The sequence below is a fragment of the Eubalaena glacialis genome, chromosome 8, assembly GCF_028564815.1.
Source record: "Eubalaena glacialis isolate mEubGla1 chromosome 8, mEubGla1.1.hap2.+ XY, whole genome shotgun sequence".
NCBI lineage: Eukaryota > Metazoa > Chordata > Mammalia > Artiodactyla > Balaenidae > Eubalaena > Eubalaena glacialis.
The window spans coordinates 26,024,493-26,051,508 of record NC_083723.1 but is presented as its reverse complement, the minus strand read 5'-3'; the positions used below and the strand labels follow the sequence as shown (position 1 = coordinate 26,051,508).

Sequence of the window (27,016 nt, the reverse complement as noted above, 5' to 3'; positions counted from 1 at the left end):
CTTAATGATCACTGTAAAACCGTTACAGTTATTCAGCTTTTTATATGAAAACAGTATTATGCTCATGCACACTTCGGCCTTGTCAGGGGCTTCTTTTATCCTTGGATCTGTTGAAACTCTTTTCCTTTGTATTTTTTGTTTATATTATACTCAATCCTTACATGTTAGGCATACTGATCTATAAAAAGTTACTATTTATTGCCTTCATTATCCAAGTTAAATGTCTTCATTATCCAAGTTAAATGTCTTCATCCATCAAATTCATGACATGATGACTTATCTTTCTACCTCTTCACTTTTCTTACAAAGGCTGGCATCATTTTAGAAGCATCATGTTCCTGAAATGGATCTAATTCTTTCTTTTCACTGGTTCTACCCTTCCTCCCTCCTTCCCCTCTTACCTATATCCTGCCACCTATGAAAAGCAGACATTTAAACTGCTTATTGAGGCACTGTGGAAAGTCTGGAAGATCAAATTTGTCATTGTTTGGGTCTGATCAGTCAAGTAACTAATCCTCCTGTTGTGTCTGTGTCCATTCTCTCCCTTCCTCCCTCCCTCTCTCTCTCTCTTTTGTATCATTACCCTACTGTATTGTCTAAGTTTTATTCCATGTAGATTAATCTATAACGTTCACTTGATGTTGAGGCTTTCCCAGTGAAAATTAAATGATTATGCCATTTTATTAAAATAGCAAAGATGTGAGATTAAAAATCCAATTTTTTCTAAAAAAATTGTGAAAAAGGGTGCTTTCTGTTCTGACAATGACATTTGTATATGAATTTACATAGGTTTTCTGAAGCTCATAGTCATCCTGAAATACTTGATTGTCTTTATGCTATTTTCTGGCCAGAACCTTCCCCCTCCTCAACCTCCCCCCCCCACCCAACTTTTGTTTTAACTAAACTCAGTTCCAGATGAGTTTTTACTAATATTTGGCTCAATTGTCATTTATTGTAAAACTGAAACATGACATATGCCCTATATATAATATGTATGTTGTATTTCATGAATGCCACATTATGTATTTACAAATATGTTCTATATTGTAAAGTAAATCGTTCGTAAACCCATGGTACAAAGTCATTTTTGTTTTGGGGTTTTTTTTTTCCTACCACAGAGCTTTAATAACTAAAATAAGGAGAAAATCTTGCGTGTGAAAACTACGCACCAGAATAATGACATTGTCCCTCTTAGAGTTATCACTTCTCCTCGCTCTGATTTTGTGTTAGGTGTCTTCACACATATGTGTCCCTCACTGGGTCCTGAACACATCTGACTTCATGACTTCTTTTACAGAAGGGAATTGACAATGTCTTGCATAATTTAAGAAATACTTATATAAAAATGTTCAACTTTCTATTAGCAAATTCTCAACTTTTTCCAAAAAGATGAAAAAGAAACGTGTTTGTGTACATGCAAAAATACTCTGGTCTTTGTTTGTTAATTTATGAAGGAAAATATCAATACTTTTTCATATTTAAAATTCAGGTCTATTCTACAGCAGTTTCTCTTGAGTTTGACCTTTCCACGACTTCTTGAGGCAGGTATGTAAATGCTCAGATACTGTCCTAATAATTAACATTTTCTTTTTGGATGCTCCGAGTTCAAAACTCAGAAAGTGCGTGTGTGTGTGAGAGAGAGAGAGATCGTCCATTTGACACTTTTGTAGGTTGAAATCTTTTTGTCAGAACTGTCCTAGTGCCTTAGAAACATTCCTAGGTCATATTGGCCTCTGTTTTGCAGCTGTATTCAAACTCAAATGTATTCAAATTCATTTATTCTATTGATAGTTATTGGGCATCTTTAAGGGCTGCCACTACACCACACGGAGTAAACAAGCCAGTTGAGGTGCCTGCCCTCATACATTTGTTTTGCTCTGTGAGAAATGAAGGCTCTGGGAGACGGACTGAAGTGTCCCCTCATGGTGATGGTCTTTATTTTCCCCACAGTTGAGATGGAAGATGACGACTTCACAGCCTCTCTGTCAAAGCAGAGCTGCATTACCGAACAAACCCAGTATTTCTTCGATAACGATAGTAAATCATTCAGCGGTGTATTAGACTGTGGAAACTGTTCCAGGTAATTTGTTTCTTCATTTCTGGACTAGTCCTGTTTGACTAAGAAATTGTATTCACTTTTATAATCATCACAGAAAATAACACAGATTGTCTTTTGAGTGTGAGAGATCTGAATAACTGCTTTAAGTTGAAAATATCAGACCTCTTCAGTTTCTCTGAAGGTTTTTAAAATTAATTCTAACTCTGATAAGTTGTAATCCCTTCAACTGTAATAATTATGTGATCAAAAAAATTATATCCACTTTTAGGCAGAACATAGAGAAATTTGATTGTATTATATTTTGTCTAGAAGAATCCATATTAAAATTTTTCTAATGTAGAGATAGTTTCAGAGATTATATTCTCTGATAAGATTAGAATTAATTATATTTACTAAACAGGTTAACAAAAATATTCTTGGCTAGTAAGTTTTACTTGTAGTCTTCACTTAAACTTAGAATTGAATGTATCTTTGAGTTGAAACTGAAAGAACTAGGAGAACATATCATTTCCTAAAATCAAGGTTAATGTTAGTCATCACTGCCCATAAAACATCTTGAAAAAATTTTGGAAGAGATGGAGAGATTTAATTTTGTTGTAATGAGAGAGAGAAAGGCAAGGTGGGAGATATTTGAAGTTTTGAAAGGAAAGGGATGATCCATGTCACAGGATCCCTGAGAACAGAGCAGAAAGGCACAGAGTTGGGACACTTTGTTTTCCGTAGCTGAGGACAGCTTATTCTAGAAGAAATGTTAACAGAGAGAAGAGGAAAGATGAGGAGGTGAGGTAATCTGAGCAGGTGACAGGGCTGGAATAGTTAGTTGCTAGACGATTTGGAAAAGAAGTTTATAACAGTTAAAAAAATATATATTTTCAGGAAGGGGTTAACTGAAACTAGCACAAATTTTTAATAGACATGGTCAGTATGATTTTATGACTTACTCTATTAAACCTGTATATCCTAGGAGGAGGAAGAGGAAAGGGGCGGAGTAAGGCATGTACTCAGAAAAAAGCAGACCGTCTTGTTTCGAGATTAGCATATCAGGACATCACCTTCAGGAAACAGAACTGTGGCATGTTTAATGGGTACATCAGAAAGAGTTTAGAGTCTTTGGGCTTTCATTGATTGATGTTCAGTAATAGCAGTATATACTCTAAAAAATGACTAAGTTAAACTGTAAAGATCAATATAAGATATTAAGTTAAATCATGCTTACATTTGATTTGCTTTACACTGTGTCCCAACTTCAATAGGTTAAAAAAAAAAAGAATCCCATTCTTTGAAAAATAAATTACTCTTCAATGACAGATCTACTTTTTTATTGTGGAAGGTAGAAGCAGCTTAAGATGTGGAAAAAACACTGCATGGAATTCAAAGCCCATAATTCTGTCTACACCTGTGTTGTCCCAATTCAGTAGTGACCAGCCACAGGTGGCAATTTCAATCATCAATTGCAGTTAAGTAATATTACAATTTTGTGCCTCAGTCACGCTAGTCACCATTTCAGGTGCTCAATAGCCTCATGTGGCAATTGTTTACCATGCTGGTTAAAGCGGAAGACGTTTCTATCTTCACAGAAAGTTTGTTGAACGGCACGGATCCACACTTCAGTCTGCCATGACTTGGGCACATTTTCAGTGATAGATACCACAATTCCCTAAATATGTAAAATGAAACAACTAGATGGTGTTTATTTTGCAATGAGGACTATCACTTAAGAAACAAAGGTCACACTTAAAACATCTGTTGGAATTTTTTTAGTATTCATTTGAGAGATAGCACGTCCATGTTAATCAAACATGGTAATCTTTCTCTTCTAAAATAATTCAATGTTACTGTTCATGTAGGTGACGCTTTGTTTCAAAAGGTCCTATTTTCTTTCATTTTAATATGTAAAAATCTTTGAAATCTATTCTTTTCTCAGATGATAATGTTTTTTCTGATCTTTAAAAATATTTATTTTACAGAATCTTCCACGTAGAAAAACTTATGAACACCAACTTAATATTCATAATGGTTGAGAGCAAAGGGACTTGTCCCTGTGACACGCGATTGCTCATACAAGCAGAGCAGACTTGTATCCTTTGACATTGGGGAGGTTTGGAATGGAAAACCGTCTTAAAGCTGTGCATTTTTAACCTCGTCACGTTGTTCGTGCCCAGAAAGAGAAAAATACCACAGAGTGCTGAGATCACCTCACAGAGGCAGAATGGACCCTCCACACAAAATTTCATTTGGATGTCAAGACTGATGATGCTACACATGCACCAAGAGGATGTGAAAGGCTTCATACTGGTACAGTGAGTCTTGGTGGAGAGAGCAGTGCAGGTTCCCAAGTAGCCCTGAAAATGGCTAGAGAGAGCAGGGAGAAGTACCTGGTTTGGGGTTTTATGGTGTTTGGGGACCGTGTTGGGCTTTTGCCAGTGCTGCCTGGGGCTTGTTGGCCCGAACTTCCAGGCAGCGCCAAAGGAGGGGACACTCAGTCTTCCCTGTCAGCTCGCCCAGGTGTGGGGCAGAAGGGAAAAGGGATTGTTGTGGCTTGAAAGCTGTCAACAGCCAGTCATCAAAAATGGAGTTGAATGTTGTCTATACCTACAATGGAATCTTATTCAGCCTTAAAAAAAAGAAGGTAAATCCTGTTGTATGCTAGAACTGCCATGGCAGTAATGCTAAAAAGACTTCGGGTAGTAAATATGCTAAATGACAGTGAAATGACTATTGAAGCACTGCAGGCAGAGGTTCGGTAGACTGCCTCTAGTTTTTGCTGTTTCTGGAAAAAAAAATAGCCCTCACCTATGTTTGGAACTGATGTTTATTACTAGGAATTAGTTTCTATTTCTATCTTGCTAAATAGGAGGCACCCAGGCCCTCCCTTATGGTCTTACGTGTATGACCCTGTCTTATATGCTACGTCATTTGCACATTTCATCCACTTGTATTGTACAAATATTTACTGAGTACTTCCTCTGTGCCAGCGACCATGCCGTGTAAAGCATTGATCTCTTCACACAGGCCCTAGACTGACAGGAGAAAATTTGTGGCAGTTCAGTACTTTAAATCCCATAGTACTTGAACTGGTTGTGTGGGACCAGAATAATGGCATTGGTTTCTCTGGCTTGCTTTAAGAAATAAGTGTGTTGCATTGTATTTTTTTAATTGTGTAAAAAAAAAAAAAGTAACTTCATATTCCTTAACAAGTTTCTTTAGCTGATGGTCCAGATCCTTGTGATATGGTGAAGCAACCCAGATACCGAAAAGGACCTGATGTCTGCTTTGATAACAATGCCTTGGTAAGTAAGACCAAACATTTGCTATATTAAAATATATAACTCAATGGTCACAATAATTTAAGGAGACAAATTGTAGTTTTAACTCCAGTGTAATGTCTTAACCATAACCATAGTGTTTCTCATTAACATGACATACTTGCTGGTATATAGATTTTTTATTTCAGTATTTTTCGTGGTTAGCATAAGCTTAACAGTTGCCTCTTCTGTCCTTTCCACAGAAATTGTACTTTCAAACACAATGCCGACCAATTTACTAATAATCCAAGATCACAAATCTGATGATTTTAAAACTTTCTAATGACCAGTAACTGACAGTAAACGTTACTAATGGTATATGAGTTGCCCACCTTCATTTATATTCCAATCCTGAAGATATAACAGTTATTTTTATTGTAACATTTTTTGTGTTTATTCTTCATTCAGTGTATTTAAAAACCTGTTAAATCACTATCCTCCCCTTATTTTGTAATTGTACTTTACATGGTTTCTAATTCTGCCACCTATTAGGTTTGTATTATTTCTCTTAATTGTATTACTTTTTATATTGTTTGAAACTAGGCCAGGTCAATAACACAGGGTTAAGTTGGTATAATTTTACAAAGCATATTTAATGTATGTTATTTAAGATGACTACTACTTTTCCTATAGGTCAGCTGTCTTCCTCTCATAAACACTATTTGGACTTACTGTGTATAGAAGCAGTTTTATGCTTTTCAAATTATTTTAATTTTTAAGAAGCTTTATTCTCAAGCATAAAGCCCATATAAAAATTTCTCACCACTTATAAAAAACTAAAATTTTAAAAATAATATTTCTCAGTTCTCCAATCTGTCATGTCTCTTTGCATAAAGTGGCTTGCAAACATAAAGCGTTATCATCTTGGGAACTGTTTATTCTAAAAACATGTCAGATCATTTATTGATTAATGTGCATTTCTAGGGGTGGTTGTTTATTTAGAACAGATTTACCTAGTATGTACTTATTTACTCAAATACACATAGCCACATTTGTTCCAAAAAAGAATAAGGCATTTCCATAGATGCATAATATGCAAGTAGATAACATAAAGTGGAGCAAAGAAGAAATAAAATCAGTGATGGGGAATAAGGCTAAAAAAGCAAAATGTTTTAGCCAATAAATCCCAGTTATCTCTGTAAGGACTATTACTGATCATTCCTCTCTGAGGGGTAAAGTGATTCAAAGTTGCAGCTACTTGATTTTTTTTCATTTTACAGTGAGCCTTAAATGAAATCCAGATATGAGGACTTCTGTTGTTCTGTCTACTATATACCTTCAGGAGCTTTGGCCACGTCAAATCATTCCCCAGAGAGTGTTGTCTGTGGGCCCAAGGGTAGTATCACTCATTAGGGAAACTTCCCTCATCAATTATTTGTCACCAAAGAAAGACTGAGAATAAATTTACTCAGATGCACTTGAAAGATCGTATAAAAACCATTACCCCCAATATTTTCACCATAGGTAACTATCTTTTTGATCGAGGCATAATGAAGATTTTACAAAGACAAAAATTTCCAATACTCAAGTTCCTATAAATTATACAGTGGATTGTGTGTGAAAGTACAACTTTTGCTCAGTAGCTTAATGTGCTAATAATGTCTTGTGTTTTTTTGGCAGTGGAATATTTTGGTAATGCTTATTTGCAATGGTCACTGTGAATCTGCTCTGGATCGAGGCTCACATAAACTGCTAACTGCCAGCAAATTGCATGAAATCTCATCTTGTATGTCTTCTGTGTTTTCCTTCCTTTTCCTGTACTTGCTACTTTGCCCGTTATTAATAGGATCAACTTATATGCACAACGAATCGTGCCTCTACCATGATGTCAGCTCCTATCTATCTTCATTTTACTGCAAGTTTTCATGTGGTGTGGATGGTCAGTCACTTTCTCTAATTTTTCTTTGCTTTTGCGTTTGGCTTGAAATTTTAAAAAGTAATCCATATCCCTAAATCCACTATAATAAATGTCCTGAAACCAGGTTATTAAAATGCCAGTAGTAATGTTGTTTTGAGAATAGCAGCTTTCAAATGTTACAGAAGTTTCTAATCCTGAGCAGAGCATATCAGTTTCCTATATTTATTTAAAAATCAATCAGTAATTTCTCATAAGGTTTTGTATAAAGATTAAGTCAGTGTGGAGAAAAAAAATTATATATGCTTCACGATGTCTTAACTTTTTACTTAAGAGGAATACCCTAAGGACAATTATTAGAGTTGGTCATCAATTTTGTTTCAGAAGATGCTAACATAAAATTAATGATCTGTTTCAATTTTATTAAGCATTATTCAGTACCTTCTAAGCTCATTATCTAATTTTTCTTTTCCTTTCTAAACAAAAAGATATGGTTTAAACAGCATTTTTAGATTTTTTAGATATTGATATTCTTAGTGAAGTGCTTTAGTATAACTTACATTATCTAGGCCAAGATTATCATTATTTGTTACTCTTTGACAAATTTCTGAATTACATACTCAGTACGACTGAATAGATATTTTAGGGCCTGAGTTTACATTCAGGGCTCCATTTACAGTTTTGCATTTTTTTTTTTTTGATGGTCTGGAATCATGATTGTTGTAACTAGACCACTTTTGTTGTATTCTTTCTTCATTGCTGTCCAGGTATTCATTGGTTAGGAAACCACTAGATGGAGATGTGGCCATTACTATAAATGCAGTGAGCTCATCAGAGGAGGGGAAAGTGGAGAAGCAGAGGGAGTGTCAGAAAAAACTAAATTTGTTCTGGGATAATAAAATAATGGTTTTGAAGATTTAAGTGGTAAAGAAAAACAAAGCTAAAGTTTATCAAAGAAGAAAGTAAAGCAAGCCAATAACATGTACTATTGAGGAAGTTCATTATCTTATGCAACCATAATTGATAAATGCACGTTACTGGGTACATGAAACATGAATATGCAGAATAAATGTGTGTATAGGTATGTATACACATACATACATTAAACCCACCTCATGAATTAATGTGGTAAGTGTGTTAAGGTTCTCTGTAGGAAACTATTTGTTAGGGATCTTATTCTGATTAAAAGAGTTACGTGTGGTATCTACCTGCCTAAATAATTTTAAATATGCATTTTCTTTGAAGCTGCTGTGGGTGACGTAAGTATAGACCTATCTGAATTCAAAAGTTAGCTATTCTCTGGTGGATGTTTTTACCAGTGATTTGAACTCTTATTGTTTGCAATTAGTCACCCCAGGTTCTGGTTGGGGAAAGAAAGGGAGAGTAAGGGTTTAGTAATACTTGTCTAAGAGAAAAATGAAGAGGATTTTACTCACTAGTATACCTGGTTTTAAAAAGTAAGCCTTGGGGCGAAATCATGACTATAACTATGGTTTAGACATCTTTTTCTTTTAAGTAGTAATGGGAAAGAAAAAAAGAATGAGGGATTCTTAGTTGATATCTTTACTAAGAGTATTTTGAAAGAGATCCCTAGAAGGAAATCAAATAAAATTACTCATATTTTAAAATTACTCATTTAAAATTATTTAATTTTAAAATTAAATTTTTAAATTACTCATTTTAAAACGTATGTATATAATGTTGGCACTGTATCCCTTTACTATTTTAAGCTGAAACCAGCTACCAATCTGTTATTATTATCTACTACAATAATCTTTAAAAATCAGAGTGATTTTTCTGGTCATGGTGTTAGTGGGATTTTGGTCTTTCTTTAAGATAGAAAAAATGCTGAGGTTTCTCCCACATCTATGCATTTGTGATTTAGAATGTTTTTAGAATGTATCTCATAATTTACTTTCATATAATAATTACAAGTCTTGGTAGATGTGGTTGCCCATGCAAAACACATGAGAAAACATGATCAGGAAACTGAAGGGACAGATTTTTTCAGTGTGAATCTACGTGCAGACTTCAGGGACTCCAAATAAGTTATCTGAACTACCACCTCCCAGACTGAAACAGACATATCTCATCATCACACAGAGGAAATGAACCCCCCCCCCAAAAAAAAAACACACTAGAAATATAAAAACAATGGAAGCAGAGCCAGAGAGAATATTTTTCTTTCCATAACATTTCTAGAACATAAGGATGTATTTTACGTTAATACATCAGTGGGTCTTGTATGTGTGCTAATTTTCCATTCCATCAAATTAATACTTAACTAGAACTGGGGAGCTCTCCTGGTGAAATGACAATTAAGTCTTTAAGTTAGTATTTTACGTTTACAGTGTTTCTAACCAATCAATATATGCAGTGCTTTATTTGAGTACACACTAATCATTTATCAAGTACTTACAGTACACCTACTATGTATCATGCCATTCTTCTATGCATGAGATATTTAAGATGCATTTATACTAAAATATAACTTTTTATCTCAAGTTCATATGTAACTCAGCACCCTGTTTTTTTACCTGGTTAACCTACCTAAATGGAAAGGTATTTGAACAAAGAGAAGGGGAAGTGCAAAGGTCCTGAGATAGTAATACCTTGACCTGTTGCAGAGAAAGTTAGTGTTATCGGAGCAGTGTGAGTGGTGAGGGGAGGGGGAGGAATATAGGATGAAGATGGAGAGGCAGCCAGGCTGCAGACCACCTAAGGCTTTGTAGGCCTTCATAAGAAATTTGGATTTTGTTCTGAGAAATTTCAAGAAGGGCACGAAAGGATTTGATTTACGGTTTTAAGAAGACTGCTTTTGGGAGAAAAAGTTGTTAAAGGGCAAGAGTAGAAGCAGAGAGACAAGTGAGGCAGCTTTTGCAAGAGTGTAGACAAGAAGTAATGGTAATTTGGACATGCAATTGTAAGTAGTAAGTTTGGAGCTATATTTTGAAGCTAGAGTTAAGTGGACAAGCTGATAGATTAGATTTGAGGAAAAAAAGGAGGAATCAAAGATGACTTGTTGTCTTTGACCTGATCCATTACTCCTAGAAGTGTCATTCAGAAAAATAATATTTGGGGACAAGTTTGAGATCTTTCTGAGGATCAGAAGGAGAGGTGATAGTGATCAATGAATGTGGAGGTCAGCGGAGCTTTCAGGGCTGAAGATATAAAAGTGTGAGTTATTGAGGTTCTGGTCCAAGATGGCAACATAGGACGCCTAAAACTCACCCGAACCCACAGACCTACCAAATCTACACCTATAAACAGAGCAATTCCCTCTGAAAGACATCTAGGAAGTAGATGAGCAACCCCTATGCACTGGGCAAACGTAATATACATCCAAATGGGTAGGAAAGGCTGAGGAACTCTATCTCCATAAACCCCACACTCAGCACAGCAACATAAAATTAGAAGGGAACTCACAACACCCAGCTTCTCCCTGAGCAGTGAAGGGTTTAGATTGAACATCTGTCACCCTAGGACTCTCACGGAGGGGTGGGCCCCCAAAACTCCTAGCTCTGAACGCCCAATGGCGCTTGTGTCCATGAGACCCACAGGACTATAGCCAACAAAGAAACAATTCTTAACAGATTCGCAAGGACTCACCATGGCTATCCTTCCAAAGCTCAGAGAAACAGGAGCCGAGAGAAATGCACTTCTCCCAATCATTTCCTGACAGAGGTTATTTGCATACTTTAAAAGTTATTGCCTGCAAGTAAGGCTTCTAATTTAGCTCAGCTTTGGGGGCTTACTGCAAGACTCCCTGGAGACAGGGGAAGGGGTAGGCTATGCCTACTGACCCTCTGTCCCACTCCAGGTCAGTGGTGCCTTCCTAAAAGAGGCTTGTAAACCCACCTGGCATCCTGGCCTTTGAGGTGGCTGCCCAAAGGACACACCCCTTTATCACTTGGCTCTGGTAACCAGCAGGACTGGCATTCACAAGCACCAAAGGATCCTGGACCACAGCAAACAAATAGTTCTCAACTGGCTATCCCCTCAGAATTCAGGACAGAGGGAGTGGAGAGAAATGCCCGTCTCTCAGTCTTTCCCTGAAAGAGGTCTTTTTGCACGCTTTGAGAGCTGCTGCCTGAGAATCCAGCCTCCAGTCAGCCTGTACCTGATGCTGACTGAGGTCTTCCCCACTGGGACACTGACAGATGTTAGCACGTCCTCAACTGTGGGGAGCCAAGAAGAAAAAGCCAATTCAAGACCAGGAGAGGTGGTTCTTTTATCTAATGCACAAAAACCAACACAGAGAGTCAAGGAAAATGAAGACACAGAAAAATATGTTTTAAAAGAAAAAGATAAAACTCCACAAACAGGCCTTAATAAAACAGAGAAGAGTGACTGACATGAGAAAGAGTTCAAAATTTGGTTATAAAGATGGTCACCATGTCAGGACAAGAATGCGTGAACTGAGAATTTCAACAAAGAAAACACAAGAAAGTACCAAACAGAAGGCACAGAGCCAAAGAATACAATACAGTAACTATATTGAAAAACTCAATAGTGAGGAGTTCAAATAGCAGACCAGATGAAGTGGAAGAAAGTATCAGTAAACTCACAAACAGGGCAGTGATTCATCCCATCAAGGAGCAAAAAGAAAAAAGAATTTAAAAAAGAGTGAAGATAGCTAAAGGGACTTATGAGACAACATCAAGCAGACCGAAATTCACATTATAGTGTCCCAGAAGAAGAAAAGCAGACAAGGTCAGAAAACTTTTTGAAGAAATAATGAGTGAAAACTTTCCTAACCTGGGAAAAGAAACAGATGCCCAAATCCAGGAAGCCCAGAGAGTTACAAATAAGAGTTATCCAAATACATGCAAACCAAGTGAGGAAGAGGCAATAACTCCAAACTCAAGGTGAGGGAAGAAGTAAAACTGTCATTATTTGCACATGATATGATTCTGTATATAAAAAACTCCAGTAAAAAACTGTTGGCACTAATCAACAATTTGACTAAATTTCAGGATATAAAATCAACATACAAAAATCAGTTGCATTTCTATACACTAGGATGAAATGTCTGAAAAATAAAACTATCACACTCACAATAACATCAAAAACAATGAAATACCCAGAAATTACTTTAACCAAGGAAGTGAAAGTTCTGTACAATCAAAACTACGTGACTTTCCTAAAAGAAATGGAAGTTGACACAAACAAATGGAAAGACATCCATGCTGATGGGTCATAAGAACTGACTGTTAAAATGTCTGTACTACTCAAAGTCACCTTAGATTCAACACAATCCCCCATCAAAAAACCAATGGCATTCTTCACAGAGATAGAAAAAAAAATCCTAAAATTTATATGAAGTGACAAAGTCTGCAAAATAGTCAAAGCATTTCTCAGGAAAAAGAACAAAGCCAGAGGTATCATACATCCTGTTTTCAGACTATACTACAAAGCTACAGTAATTTTTAAAATAGGGTAGGATACTGGCATAATAGACACAGACTAACAGAACAGAAGAGAGCCCAGAATTAAACCCCTGCATACACAGTCAACTAATATTTGATAGTGGAGCCAAGAATACCCAGTGGGGAAATGATAGTCTCTTTGACAAATGGTAATGGGGAAATTGGATAAACACATGCAGAACGATGAAATTGGACCCCTATCTTACGGCTCACAAAAAATTAACTCAAAATGGATCACAGATTTAACACAAGACCTAATAACTATAAAACTTAGTAGAAACATAGAGAGGAAGCTCCTCAACAGTGGTATTGACAATGATTTTTGGATATAACACCAAAAGCACAAACAATAAAAGCAAAAAATCAGCAAATGGGACTACATCAAACTTGAACACTTGTGCACAGCAAAAGAAACAGTTAACCAAATGAAAATGCATCCTACAGAATGCAAGAAAAATTTTGCAAACCATGTATCAGATAAGACGTTAATATCCAAAATATATTTAAAAACTCATAAAACTCAAAGACAAAAAGAAAAAAAACCAACAAATAATCCAACTAAAAAAAGGGCAGAAAAACTAGACATTTTTCCAGAGAAGACATCCAAATGGCCAAGAGGCACATGAAAAGATTCTCAATATCACTAATCATCAGGGAAACACAAAACTACAGTGAGCTATCACCTCACACCTGTTAGAATGGATGTCATCAAGAAGACAAGAGACAACAGGTGCTGGGGAGATGTGAATAAAAGGGAACCTTTATACACTGTTGGTGGGAATGTAAATTACTGCAACCAATATGGAGGTTTCTCGAATAATTAAAAATAATCTACCACAAAATCCATCAATTCTACTTCTGGGTATATGTGCAAAGGAAATGAAAACAGGATTTTGAAGAGATATCTGTACTCCCACATTCACTGCAGCGTTATTCACAGCAGCCAAGATATGGAGACAACCTAGATGGCCATCAACCAATGAATAAAACAAGAAGTGGGATTTATACTTACACACACAGTGTAACATTTTTCAGCCATGAGAAAAGAAGACAGCCTGCCATTTGCAACAACATGGATGGACCTTGGGCACATTTTGCTAAGTGAGAAAGACAAGTACTGTGTGTGGAATCTAAAAAGCCAAACTCATAAAAACAGAGAATAAATGGTGGTTACTATGGAGTGGGGGTTAGAGGATAAGACAGATGTTGTTCAAGGGTACAGTCTTACAACAAGTAGTAAGTAAGCCCTAGAGAGCTAATGCACAGTACAGTGAATATAGAAAACTATTATATTCATCAAATATGCTGAGACTAAAAATGAATTATTCCAACTACTAAAAAAATGACAACTATGTAATGTGATAGAGGTGCTAATTATCACTTTAATGGCAATCATATTACAATACATAAATTATTATCAAATTAACAGGTACACCTTAAATTTACACAATGTTATATTCCAAATATATTTCAATTAAAGTAAAAGAGACCCATACAAAGACACATTTTAATTACATTATCAAAAGTAAATCTATGACAAAGGAGGCAAGAATATACAATGGAGAAAAGACAGTCTCTTGAATAAGTGGCGCTGGGAACACTGGACAGCTACATGTAAAAGAATGAAACTAGAACATTCTCTAACACCATACACAAAAATAAACTCAAAATGGATTAAAGACCTAAATGTAAGGCCAGATACTATAAACCTCTTAGAGGAAACAGAGGCAGGACACTCTTTGACATAAATCGCAGCAAGATATTTTGGATCCACCTCCTAGGGTAATGAAAATAAAAACAAACAAATGGGACCTAATTAAACTCCAAAGCTTTTGCACAGCAAAATAAACCATAAACAAAACGAAAAGACAACCCACACAATGGGAGAACATATTTGCAAACAAAGTGACAGACAAGGGATTAATCTCCAAAAGAGACAAACAGCTCATGCACCTCGATATCAAAAAAACCAACAACCCAATCAAAAAATGGGCAGAACATCTAAATAGACATTTCTCCAAAGAAGACATACAAATGATATGTGGAATCTAAAAAAAATGGTACAAGTGAACCTGTTTACAAAACAGAAATAGAGTCACAGATGTAGAAAACAAACATAAGGTTACCATGGGGTATGGGGGGGCCAGGAGGGATAAATTTGGAGATTACTAACAAGAACCTACTGTATAGCACAGGGAACTCTACTCAATACTCTAATGACTTATATGGGAATAGAATCTACAAAAGAGTGGATATATGTATATGTATAACTGATTCACTGTGCTGTACAGCAGAAACTAACACAACATTGTAAATCAACTATACTCCAATAAAAATTAATTAAAAATAAATAAATAAGACATACAAATGGCCAAAAAGCACATGAAAAGATGCTTAACATCACTGATTATTAGAGAAATGCAAATCAAAACTACAATGAGGTATCACCTCACACCAGTCAGAACGGCTATCATCAAAAAGTCTACAAACAATAAATGCTGGAGGGGGTGCAGAGAAAAGGGAACCCTCCTACACTGTTATTGGGAATGTAAATTGGTACAACCTTTATGGAGAACTGTCTGGATGTTCCTTAAAAAACTAAAAATAGAGCTACCATATGATCCAGCAATCCCACTCCTGGGCATATACCTGGAGAAAACCATACTTTGAAAATATACATGCACCCCAATGCTCATAGCAGCATTATTTACAATAGCCAGGATATGGAAGCAACCTAAATGTCCATCAACAGAGGAATGGGTACAGAAGATGTGGCACATATATACAATGGAATATTACTCGGCCATAAAAAAGAACCAAATAATGCCATGTGCAGCAACATGGATGGACCTAGAGATTATCATACTAAATGAAGTAAGTCAGACAATGACAAATATCATACGATATCACTTATATGTGGAATAAAAAAAAATGGTACAAATGAACTTATTTACAAAACAGAAACAGACTCACAGACTTCAAAAACAAACTTATGGTTACCAAAGGGGAAACGTTGGGGGAGGTATAAATTAGGAGGTTGGGATCAACACATACACACTGATCTATATGTAAAATAGATAATCAAAAAGGACCTACTGTAAAGCACAGGGAACTCCACTCAACACTCCGTAATAACCTATATAAGAAAAGAATCTGAAAAAAGAGTAGATATATGTCTATGTGTAACAATCACATTGCTGTACACCTGAAATTAACAACATTGTATATCAACTATATTCTAATATAAAATATTAAATTTTTTTTAAAAAGTAAATGATAAGGAGAGAATCTTAAAAGCAGCAAGGAAAATAACTTGTTACATACAAAGAAACCTCTAAGGCTACCAGGATCTTTCCACCAGAATATGCAGGCCTGCAGGGAGTGGCATGATGTATTCAAAGTACTGAAAGAAAAAAACCTGCCAACCATAAATACTCTACCTAGCAAAACTGTCCTTCCACTTTGAAGGCAAAATGAAGAGTTGTAGACAAGCAAAAGCTAAAGGAGTTCATCACCACTAGACTGGCCTTACAAGAAATGTTAAAGGTGTTCCTTTAAGCTGAAACAAAACAGCACTAATTAGTAACAGGAAAACATATGAAAGTATAAATCTCATTGGTAAAGACCAATATATAGTTAAATTCAGAATAATCTAATATTGTAATGATAGTGGGTTAATCACATATATCTAGTATGAATGTTAAAAGACAAATATAGTAAAAATAACTATCATACAATAAGTAATGGATACACAGACTAAAAATATGTAAATTGTGAAATCAAAAACATAAAACATGGAGGAGGAAGTAAAATGTAGGGTTTTAGAATGCATTTGAACTTAAGTTGTTATCAACTTATTATGAGGCTTATCAACTTATTTATAACACAATATTATGAGGCTTACATACAATATGTTGTATTTATAACAGTTGTTATAATAACCACAAAGCAAAAACCTATGGTAGATACACAAAAGATAAAGAGAACGGAATCTAAGCATACCACTATAGAAAATGATCAACTCACAAATGAAGAGAGCAATAAGAGAAAAAGAACAAAGGAATTTCAAAATAGCTCAAAAACAATTTAACAAAATTGTAGTAGTAATAATAATTACCATCTATCAGCAATTACTTTAAATGTTAAATGGACTAAATTCTCCAATCAAATGACATAGAGTAGCAGAATCTATTAAAAAAAAACAGGAGATGCTTTTATGCTGTGTATTAGAGTCACATTTCAACTTTAAGGACATACACAGACTGAAATGGAAAAAGATATTCCATGCAAATGGAAACCAAAAGAAAGCTGGGGTGGGTATACATAGACAAAATAGACTTAAAAACTGTAATGAGACAATCAAGGTCATTACATAATGATAAAGTGGTCAATCCAACAAGAGGATATAAACGTTTGTAAATATGCACCGAACATAGGAGCACCTAAATATATAAAGTAAATATTAACAGACTTAAAGGGAGAAATAGCAAGACAAAGTAAAAATTGCCAAAAGATTCGACAACCTAGAAATGGGTAAATTCCTAGAAACATACAACCTATCAAGACTGAATCATGAAAAAATAGAAATAGAAAATCTGAACAGACCAATTACTAGTAAGAAGATTGCATCAGTTATCAAAAACCTCCCAAGAAACAAAGTCCACGACCAGATGGCCTCACTGGTGAATTCTACCGAACATTCAAATAACAATTAATACCTGTCCTTCCAAACTCTTCCAAAAAATTAAAGAGGAATGAACACTTCCTGATTCACTTTTACAATGCCAGCCTTATTACCATGATAGCAAAACCAGACAAGGACACTACAAGAAAATTTTAGGCCAATATCCTTGATGAAAACAGATGAAAAATTCCTCAACAATATATTATCAAGGTTAATTCAACAACACATTAAAAGGGTCATACACCATGATCAAGTGAGATTTATTCCAGGAATGCAAGGATTGTTCAAAATCCACAAGTCAATTGATGTGATACATACATTAACAAAATGAAGGCTAAAAATCATATGATCATCTTAATAGATGCAGGAAAAGCATTTAACAAAATTCAACATCTATTTATGATAAAAACTCTCAACAAAGTGGATATAAAGGGAATGTACATCAACATAATAAAGGCCATATACGACAAGACCACAGCTAACATACTCAGTGGTGAAAGCGGAAAGCTTTTTCTTCTAAGATCAGGAACAAGATATGGATGCCCACTCTCACCACTTTTATTCAACATAGTGCTGAAAGTCCTAGGCAGAGCAAATAGGCAAGAAAAAGAAAGAAAAGCCATCCATGTTGAAAAGTAAGAATTAAAACTGTCTTTATTTGCAGATTGCATGATATTATATATAGAAAGTCCTAAAGACTCCACCAAGAAACTAACATTTTATTAAGAGTTAATAAACAAATTCAGTGAAATTACAAGATACAAAATTAATATACAAAGATCATTTGCATTTCTTTACCATAATAATGAACTATCGGAAAGAGAAATTAAGAAAGTAAATAATTCCACTTGTATTTGCATCAAAATGAATAAAATACCTAAGAATAAAGGTAACCAAGAAGGTGAAAGACCTATACACTGAAAACTATAAGACATTAATGAAAGAAACTGAAGACAACACAAATAAATGGAAGAATATTCAGGGCTCATAGACTAGAACAATTGTTAAAATGTCCATATTACCCAAAATAATCTACAGATTCCATGCAATCCCCATCAAAATTTCAATGGCATTTTTCACAGAATAAGAACAATCCTAAAATACATATATGAAACCACAAAAGACCCAAATATCCAACACAATCTTGAGAAGGAAAAACAAAGTCGGATGCGTGATACATCCTGATTTGAAACTAGATTAAACAACTACAGTAATCAAAACAGTATGGCACTGGCATAAAAAAAGACACAGACCAATGGAACAGAATAGAGAACCCAGAAATAACCCATGCATATATGGTCAATTAATTTATGATAAAGGAGCCAAGAATATACATTGGGGAAAAGATAGTCTCTTCAATAAAGAGTGCTAGGAAAACTGAACAGCCATATGCAGAAGAATGAAACTGGACCACTATCTTACACCATACACAAACATCAACTCAAAATGGATTAATGACTTGAAGACCTGAAACCATAAAACTCCTACAAGAAAACATAGGGAGTAAGCTCCTTGGCATTGGTGTTGGTAATGACTTTTTGGACTTGTCACCATAAGAAAGCAAAGGCAACAAAAACAAAAATGAAAAAGTGGGACTACATCAAACTTAAAAGCTTCTGCACAGCAAAGGAAACCAACAGAATTAAAAGGCAGCCCATAGAATGGGAGGGAATGTTTGCAAATCATGTATGTGATAAGGGGCCAGTATCCAAAATATATGAAGAACTCATATAACTCGAGATCAAAAAAATAAACAATCTGATTTTAAAATAAGCAAAAGATCTCAATAGGCATTTTTACAAAGAAGATATACAGATGGCCATCAGGTACGTGAAAAAATACTCAACATCAGTACACATCAGAGAAATATAAGTCAAAACCACAATGAGTTATCGCCTCACACCTGTTAGAATGACTATTATCACAAAGACAAGAAATAACAAATGCTGGCAAGGATGTGGATAAAAGGGAATCCTTACACTTAGTTGGTGGGAGTGTAAATTGGTGCAGCCACTGTGGAAAACAATATTGAGGTTCCTCAAAAAATTAAAAATAGAATTACTATATGATCCAGCAATCCCACTTCTGGGATTTGAAAAATAAAATTTTCCTTAATAGATTTTTTTCCTCAGAATTCTCTTTAATAGACTTCTGCTGCCCTAGAATACAATTCAAGAAGGAAATGTTATTTACTTGGTGGCAGGCACTGTATTAAACTCTAATGAGCAAAAAGAGCCAACGTTTTAGTCTCTGGGAGCTCAGAGTCTTTGTAAAATTATTCAGACTAGAAAATTTATTTATTTTCTTATATAACCTATTATTTTGATTATTGGAAGATGAACCTTGGATTAGTGAATTCTTGAAAGATGTTTAGGAAAATAATTAGAAGGGGAGTTTTCTTGTTTTTTTTTTTATTAATTGAAGTATAGTTGACCTATAGTATTATTTAAGTTACAGGTGTAAAATACAGTGATTCACAATTTTTAAAGGTTTTATTCCATTTATAGTTATAAAATATTGCTATATACCGTGCTGTACAATATATCCTTTTAGCTTATTTTATACCTAATAGTTTGTACCTCTTAAGATAGGAAGTTTTTTTAATGAAATTCAGTATAGTTAAAGGAATCAAAGGATGCAGAAAATGTTACAGAATACTGAACCTAGGAATAAAAGGTAAAGAATAATTTTGTGTTAGCAAGGAATCTAATGATCTGCCACTAGACAGGGGGGGATCCAAATGAGCAAATATGTAGCTTCTATTTCATGGTTCTCTAAATAGGATAAACCTCTCTTGCTAGCTTAGCTCTTTATTTTGGATATAGGTTTTCAGAGTGTCCTTTCGTTTAGGGTTCAACTACATTATTCTTCATTTTAATTCTTGATGAAGGTCCAGATGCTACATGTGCAGCATGATATGTTCACGTTTGAAATTGGATATAAGGCATAGGGAAAATAGAAGTTCATTTCTCAAATTTATTTATTTTACCAATCTCAAACTTTGCCTTATTGAGCATAATTGCTAATATCATAATTCTTGGGAATTGTAAGATAGACTATGAAATTTTATTTTTATATCTTGTACTTATAAATATAGAAGGATATTTAATACTGTGAAAGTAAGATTTTTCAATTTAGAAATTGGAATATCACTCAAAACAGCATTTATTGTTAAAGTATTTCCTTTCATAATCATCAGAATCTACAACTAAAAATGTAAAGCATTCTTCAAACGGTACTAGGAAAATGGCTTTATCTAAAATTATTGAACAGTAAAATCTAGGACAGTGTAATTTATCTGGATTCAAATTAAAGCAGCTTTATAAGGTGGGTTCAGAAGTGGACTAAACACGGCATGCTCTGGGAGATGTCTTACTAAATATTTTTCAGGAGTTTTTTGTTTTCCTTTTCTTTCCAACAGGAGGATTATACCGACTGCGGGGGTGTTTCTGGGTTAAGTCCCTCCCTGTGGTCCATCATCGGAATCCAGTGTGTACTACTTTGGCTTTTATCTGGCAGCAGACACTACCAGTTATGACCTTCTAAAACCGAATCTGCATATTAAACTCCAGACCCTGCCAAAACATGAGCCCTCCATTGCATTAAAAGAGGGTCAACTGTGGAATCAGCAGACCACTAGCTCGGCCCATCCCATGGCATCACTCTAAGACACAGACTCTTAAGGCACCCACTGGCTGCATGTCAGGGTGTCAGATCCTTAAGTGTGAACGCTGCATCATCTATATATAACATCAAAGCAAAATTCTATACATGCTCTCTATTGGAAAATTTGAGAATTTGTTGTTGCATTGTTGGTGGTTACATGTAAAAGGGCTCCCCACACAGTTGTTTATGAATCATACAAATTATCTTGATTTTGACCTGGAATTTTGACTTGCTGCAATCCTTGTCCTTTTACCAAGAAAATCTCTAGGGGAAAAGAAAGAGTTATTTTTTCCTTCACTTGTTCTTCTGTTCCAAATTATTTCCTGCTTTGAGTAATTATTATTGAACATATACATAGAGAGAGAGAGGGAGAGAGATAATTAACATTGGTGTAATCTGTCAAAATAGAAATTATGGCTTATTTTCTACGAAAAAAATCGCCATGAATAAAATGCCTTATGAAGAATGGCTTCTCTGCCAGAAATATAACACAAATGATGACCAAGTTTTGGTGGGGTAATGAATTGGTTGTTTGAAAATAATAACTAAGAAATTAAAGGTGCTTGAGGGTAGAATTAATATGCGACATATTTCCTCATAAATGTGAGCCCTTAATAAACGCTTTGATGTAATGTTCTTTTTGTTCACAGTAAAGTTCTGTAGTGCTAGCCAGATATTTCAAAATGCTCTAAGAAAAGCTTGTTGGGGGGAGGGGAAATGTTTTTTCTTGTGATAAATGAACTTTGGTTACCAAGGGTATTTTGCATGATGCTGCTGCTATTTTAACTTTCGGTTTGTTTCTCTCTTACTGTAGAGTATAGTCCATTGAAAAGTTAACTGAGTGACATTATTGTTATGTAAGAATCTGAACCTTGCAATGTAATGCACTTAAGTCATCTTTTAAAATGTCGTTAAACTACTCTGAATATACTGTGCAATGTAAATGCTGAATGATTGGATTAGGTAAATGGTGAAATGGGAATTAATGGATTTTATACAGATTCGTGCTTTTGCCTGAAAACCTATGTACAGATATTTTAAGTACATAAATCAGATTTGACACATTTATTTTTTGAAGAGTACATATACGTTCTCAATGAAGATTCATCCTAGGTTTCCTCTTTGTTCGCTGGAATAGCAGCACGTACAATCCCAAATTTGCTGCTGCGGCTGCTTTTGTTCCCTCTGTTTTAAATGGTATGATCACTTGACCAAAATTTCCATGCAGTTTGATGAGGGTTTTACAATAATCTGAACAAATAGGAAACCTTGAATCTGTATGTATGCACACTAATACTTGATTGTGAATAATCAAAATTGTTTTTATACAGCCTCATTAGTGAAAATGGTTAGTGTAGTAAATCAGATATTTCATTATAGAGTAATATGGTAGCAGAATTTATTTATGCTTTTAAAGATTATTTTCAGGGGTAAACAGTATTTGAAGAAAGCGTAAAAACAATGAATGTGTAACTCTAATTATAGGGAATAATTCTGCTGAAGGCTGGAAGTATGCAGATATTTTTAATGGTAAAATGCATTTGTTCTTTTTTCAAACATGCCAAATATTGGTGTGTGTCTATGCTGGAAATTTTCTTATATACCATTTTTAAGTAAAAATCTTATTAACATTATCCGGCATGCTTTAATATGCTTCATATATCAAAGATATAACCAATTCTTTAACAGAGTTTAAAAGGTCTATTTGTTTTGTTTTTAGCTTTGCATACATTTGTAATTTCCTCCACCACCAATATACCCTAGGTACCATTTGTGTACATTTCCTTATTTAAAATATTTTTTTATTTAAAAATGGGGGGAGGGGAAAATGGAATCACTTTGCCAACTATTGTTCTAAGAGTTGACATCAGTTACCATTTCTAATGCATTGTTGTGATTTTGTAGTCTCATTTGTAACTGGTATTGACATTTTAGAAAACACCAAAGTGATTTAAAAAAATATGGAACTTCTCACTCTAGAAACAATATGTTTAAATCATGTTGTTTGTTAATTAAATATTTAAAACTTATTGTTAACTTTTGCTAGACTATTTTAAATCATGAAAGTGTTGGGAAGGGGATATCGAAATATACAGTTATGTTAGTTTGTGTATATAAACGACGCACATTTAAACAACTGAATTGCTTCCAGCATACAACAAACTACCTTAAAATTATCTTTAAAATCTATTAAGTGTATTTTCATGGCTAATGTCACTGAAATAATGTTTTCATCAACTACATTGTTGTTGTGTTCATCACAGTTAAACTTGGCATCTCTTGGCAGGGTCCTATTTGATTTCACTTGCCATCAAAATATATTTACATGCACGAGCCTTGCCCTGATCCTTTGTTTTCTGTTATAAAATAAACATATACTATAACAACCACACATACGTTAATAAATTGGGCAAGAACATGCTCTCTGAACATTAACTACACATACGTTAATAAATTGGGTTAGAACCTTGTTCTCATGCCTAATACTAGTCTTCATGCATTTGGCGTAATTTTTTGAAAGACAGTAACACTTGTCCCATCCGATTGTTATCTTTAATTTAGGATTTTTCTGTGAGTTCTAATTGTTGACAAGAACTTAAATTTCAGCCTGTTATAAATACTGATTTTCAAAGACTAAACAGTACAAGAGATCAAGAAAAAGGCTTTTAAACCCCTTTTGCTTACTTAATTTTTGCTATGTTCATGCAGCTTAATGTAGTTTGTCACTAACAGAATCAAAAGTCTTGCATTGCTGTTGAATAACAGGAATGAACTTTGCATTAATGGTTTGTTTATATTTCTTCATTTGAACAACCAGCATTACTGCCAAACACCAATCGTGGTCCATATTTGTAACAGGTTTTTAACATGACATAGTTAGCAAGTTTGACTGAAGAGACTTTTAGGTCCTGGGCCTATAAGATTTTAGTATGATCTTTTTTCATGTTTCTAATGCTTGAGGCGTTATTGCTTAACTTGGAAAAACAAGACAGTGTTGCTGCCATTTGTAAGTTTTCCTATAATATTCCTTTTATTAACGTTAAAACTGGCCTTACGGGGTTCAAATAGGCAGTATCCCTTTTAAGTGACCTTTGCAACCCAAGTGTTACTTGCTTATTTGATGCTCTCTTGTACTTTACATCTCATTTAAATCTTTCTCTCCACCAAAGCTTAAATTCTATGTCTTAATTTAAAACTCTGAACTGAACTATTCCATTAATCATGTTAGTTGACATTAAAGTGTCTAGAGGTACAGAGTCTGACCTAGTGTAACAAAATGGATGTTGTGACTTTTTTTTTAAGCGTAGCATGGAATGACCACAGTTTCAAATATTTTACAGTTATCTGGAATGTGTGTTGCTTTCCCATAGCAGAATGTTAACATTGCTATTATTCCATGTACATTTCTGTAAAGAGCAAATCAGTAAAGCAAAAGTGTGAAGTTTCTTGATTTCTTGAAAAAATTCCAGAATTTCAAAGTCTTAGACAACCCTTACCAAGTTTCCTCTACTTTATTTCTAGTTCACAAGGTTAACTCAAAGAAATTCCACTGAGACTAATGGGATACTGTCTTGAATAGATGCCAATTGAGTTTACAGTGTGACCTGACAAAGCTGTCTTTTTTGTTGTGCTGTATGTTGTTGGATCATACTATTAGGGATACTTTTATTGAAGTGCCCAGTGTGCATCATGCAAAAGGCCAAGTGGCTTTGTGAACAAAAGATCTTTTCTCCCCTTTATTATGTTCTCTTGACACTTTTGTGGAAATTAGCCTGATAAAAACGTTTTGTAAAAATTTGTATATTACTGTTATAAAAATATTTATAATCCCAGAAAATGTTGTGTTAAATCCTGTGCAAAAACAGTATATTCAGAATAAAAGTTTATCATTTAAAGTCACCAGTTTTTTTTGTTTGTTTTTTTTAAGGTGTGCAATGTGTTGGTTTAATACATTTGTACTGCAATATGATTATCACCATAGCACTAGCTAACCCCTCTATTAAATCACATAATTCTCATTTTTTGTGTGTGTGCAGGGAAAGCAATCAAGATCTTGTCTCTTAGCAGCTTTGAAGTTTATAATACAGTATTGCTGACTATAATCACCATGTTGTGCATTGGATCTCCAGAACCTATTTACCTACTAGTTGCATGTTTTTACCCTTAAGCAACATCTCCCCAGTTTCCCAACCCCCAGCATCTGGTAACCACCATTCTACTGTTTCTACGAGTTTGGCTTTTTTACAGTCCACATAAAAGTGAGATCATACAGTATTTGTCTTTCTTTGTCTGACTTATGTCATAAAGTCACCAGTTTTGATTATTTAATTATTTAAAATCCAATTGAAAGAAACAGAGGTCTCTGTCATACATACAGTTTAAGAAAGCAGGCTTTCCAGTGCAGAGAATTCTAGATTGTGGAAGTAAAATTTGGGATTATGAAAGTTGCCTTTACAATTACAAACCTCAACTCACAAACAAATGAAATTGCAACTCCTTGAGACTCTGACACTTCTCACATGTGCTTTTGCCATCAAGGCGTTTAGAAACTTTTTAAAACAGACTTTTGACTTATGTAAGAAAAAACTTTTTTCTAGGCAAAAATAATGTTTCCATGTTTCTTTAAAGACCTTGGGAAAATAGTTTGAAAGAAACAAGTTAGAATATCTGAAACGTGCATATATTTTATACATCTGACTAGCACTTAAATATCTCTCCTAGCTAGTTTATAGCAAACAGAAGCTAGGGCAGTGAAGTATAGTATAAAGAGTTTTGTTTTTGTTTTTGTTTTTTTAAACTGCTATATGCCTTTTACCTTTAGACCAGTTTACCACCTGCCCCGCTATGCTCACCTAATAAGTAATGAGCCTGATGTTATGTGGAATCTAATATAATGTAAGCCTACTTCTCATTCTGGGGACTCCTATAAGAGAGAGCGAAAATACCTACACGGGAGGAATGTAGTGTGTGGGTACCAATGATGGTGATTACTGGAAAATCTGACCCTTAGTCTCTGATCAAGGCATTTTAACAGGAAAACCCTACTTAAAAGGGTGAGGTGGATAACATTTGCTTTTTGAACATCTGGCTTCATTCTGTATCAATTTATCTCCTCAATCAATCCTCTTACTCCCCAGCTACCCTCATTTCCTCTATCAATCATCTTGATCCCATCCCCACCTCTTCCCTTGGGACCTTGCCTCATCAATTCTCCTTTCTCAAGCATTTTCAGTCTCCCCTTTGTACAGGCTTTCTTCCCTCTGCCTGCAAACACATTCAGAACACCTCTACTTAAAACAGACAGGAAAATCAAACATCCAGTGCTGCACATTCGCCCCATTACTTCCTAGAGTAATAAACCTAGAATTTAAAAGTTTTTTTGAACATTCACAGACGCATATTGACAGTCTCTTCTCTTTGCAGTATACTCAACTAGGCCTTAGAATATTAGATCTGAAAGGCATATTATCTCTGACCTTTAGTTTTGGGTGACCACTGAAAATTTTTAGTTACTGGTATGAAGTTCTAATAAGTTTAAGGTCTTGGGCACTTCTTGATTCTCAAATTCATTATATCTGTAAGTGGGGTTATTATTCACAAAGCACCAACACAATTTTCTATAAATTGGTATATAATCGACAATGCTGCTTAATAGAATTTTTATTTAAATGGACTCTTTTTTTTTAAATAAATGTATTTAAGAAAGAAACTTAACATTACTGCAGAATTGGAAAGCCAATATAATTTGCCATAATTAGTAATCATGTCACAGGTTCATATCTATCATAATGAAATTTTAAAAAATCAGCATAAACCAGGGTCAATTGTACTAGATTTAACCTAACACTTCTTCAACACATTTATTGTAATGATAAATTAGGCAATTTTTCTATTTCTGCCACAAATGTCTTAAAGTTTAAATCTGGACTCAGCCATCTGACTATACAGTGTAATTATTAGTACATTAAAATATATTTACCAAAATGCATACTCATGAAATTTTTTTCAAATTTTGAG

At 34.7% G+C, this 27,016-nt stretch overlaps 1 protein-coding gene across 5 annotated transcripts in view; it reads left to right on the top strand.

The window, feature by feature from the left end:
• CACNA2D1 (calcium voltage-gated channel auxiliary subunit alpha2delta 1) overlaps nucleotides 1–21,304 on the top strand; it is a 494,545-nt gene extending 473,241 nt beyond the window's left edge. For all 5 annotated transcript variants that reach the window (XM_061198476.1, XM_061198477.1, XM_061198475.1 and 2 more), the window contains 5 exons: nucleotides 1,490–1,545; nucleotides 1,951–2,080; nucleotides 4,027–4,136; nucleotides 5,267–5,349; nucleotides 20,754–21,304. In XM_061198476.1, the coding sequence (XP_061054459.1) occupies nucleotides 1,490–1,545; nucleotides 1,951–2,080; nucleotides 4,027–4,136; nucleotides 5,267–5,349; nucleotides 20,754–20,870 (496 nt within the window). In that variant the 3' untranslated portion in view covers nucleotides 20,871–21,304. The remainder of the gene's footprint in view (nucleotides 1–1,489; nucleotides 1,546–1,950; nucleotides 2,081–4,026; nucleotides 4,137–5,266; nucleotides 5,350–20,753) is intronic.
• Nucleotides 21,305–27,016: the final 5,712 nt, after the last annotated feature.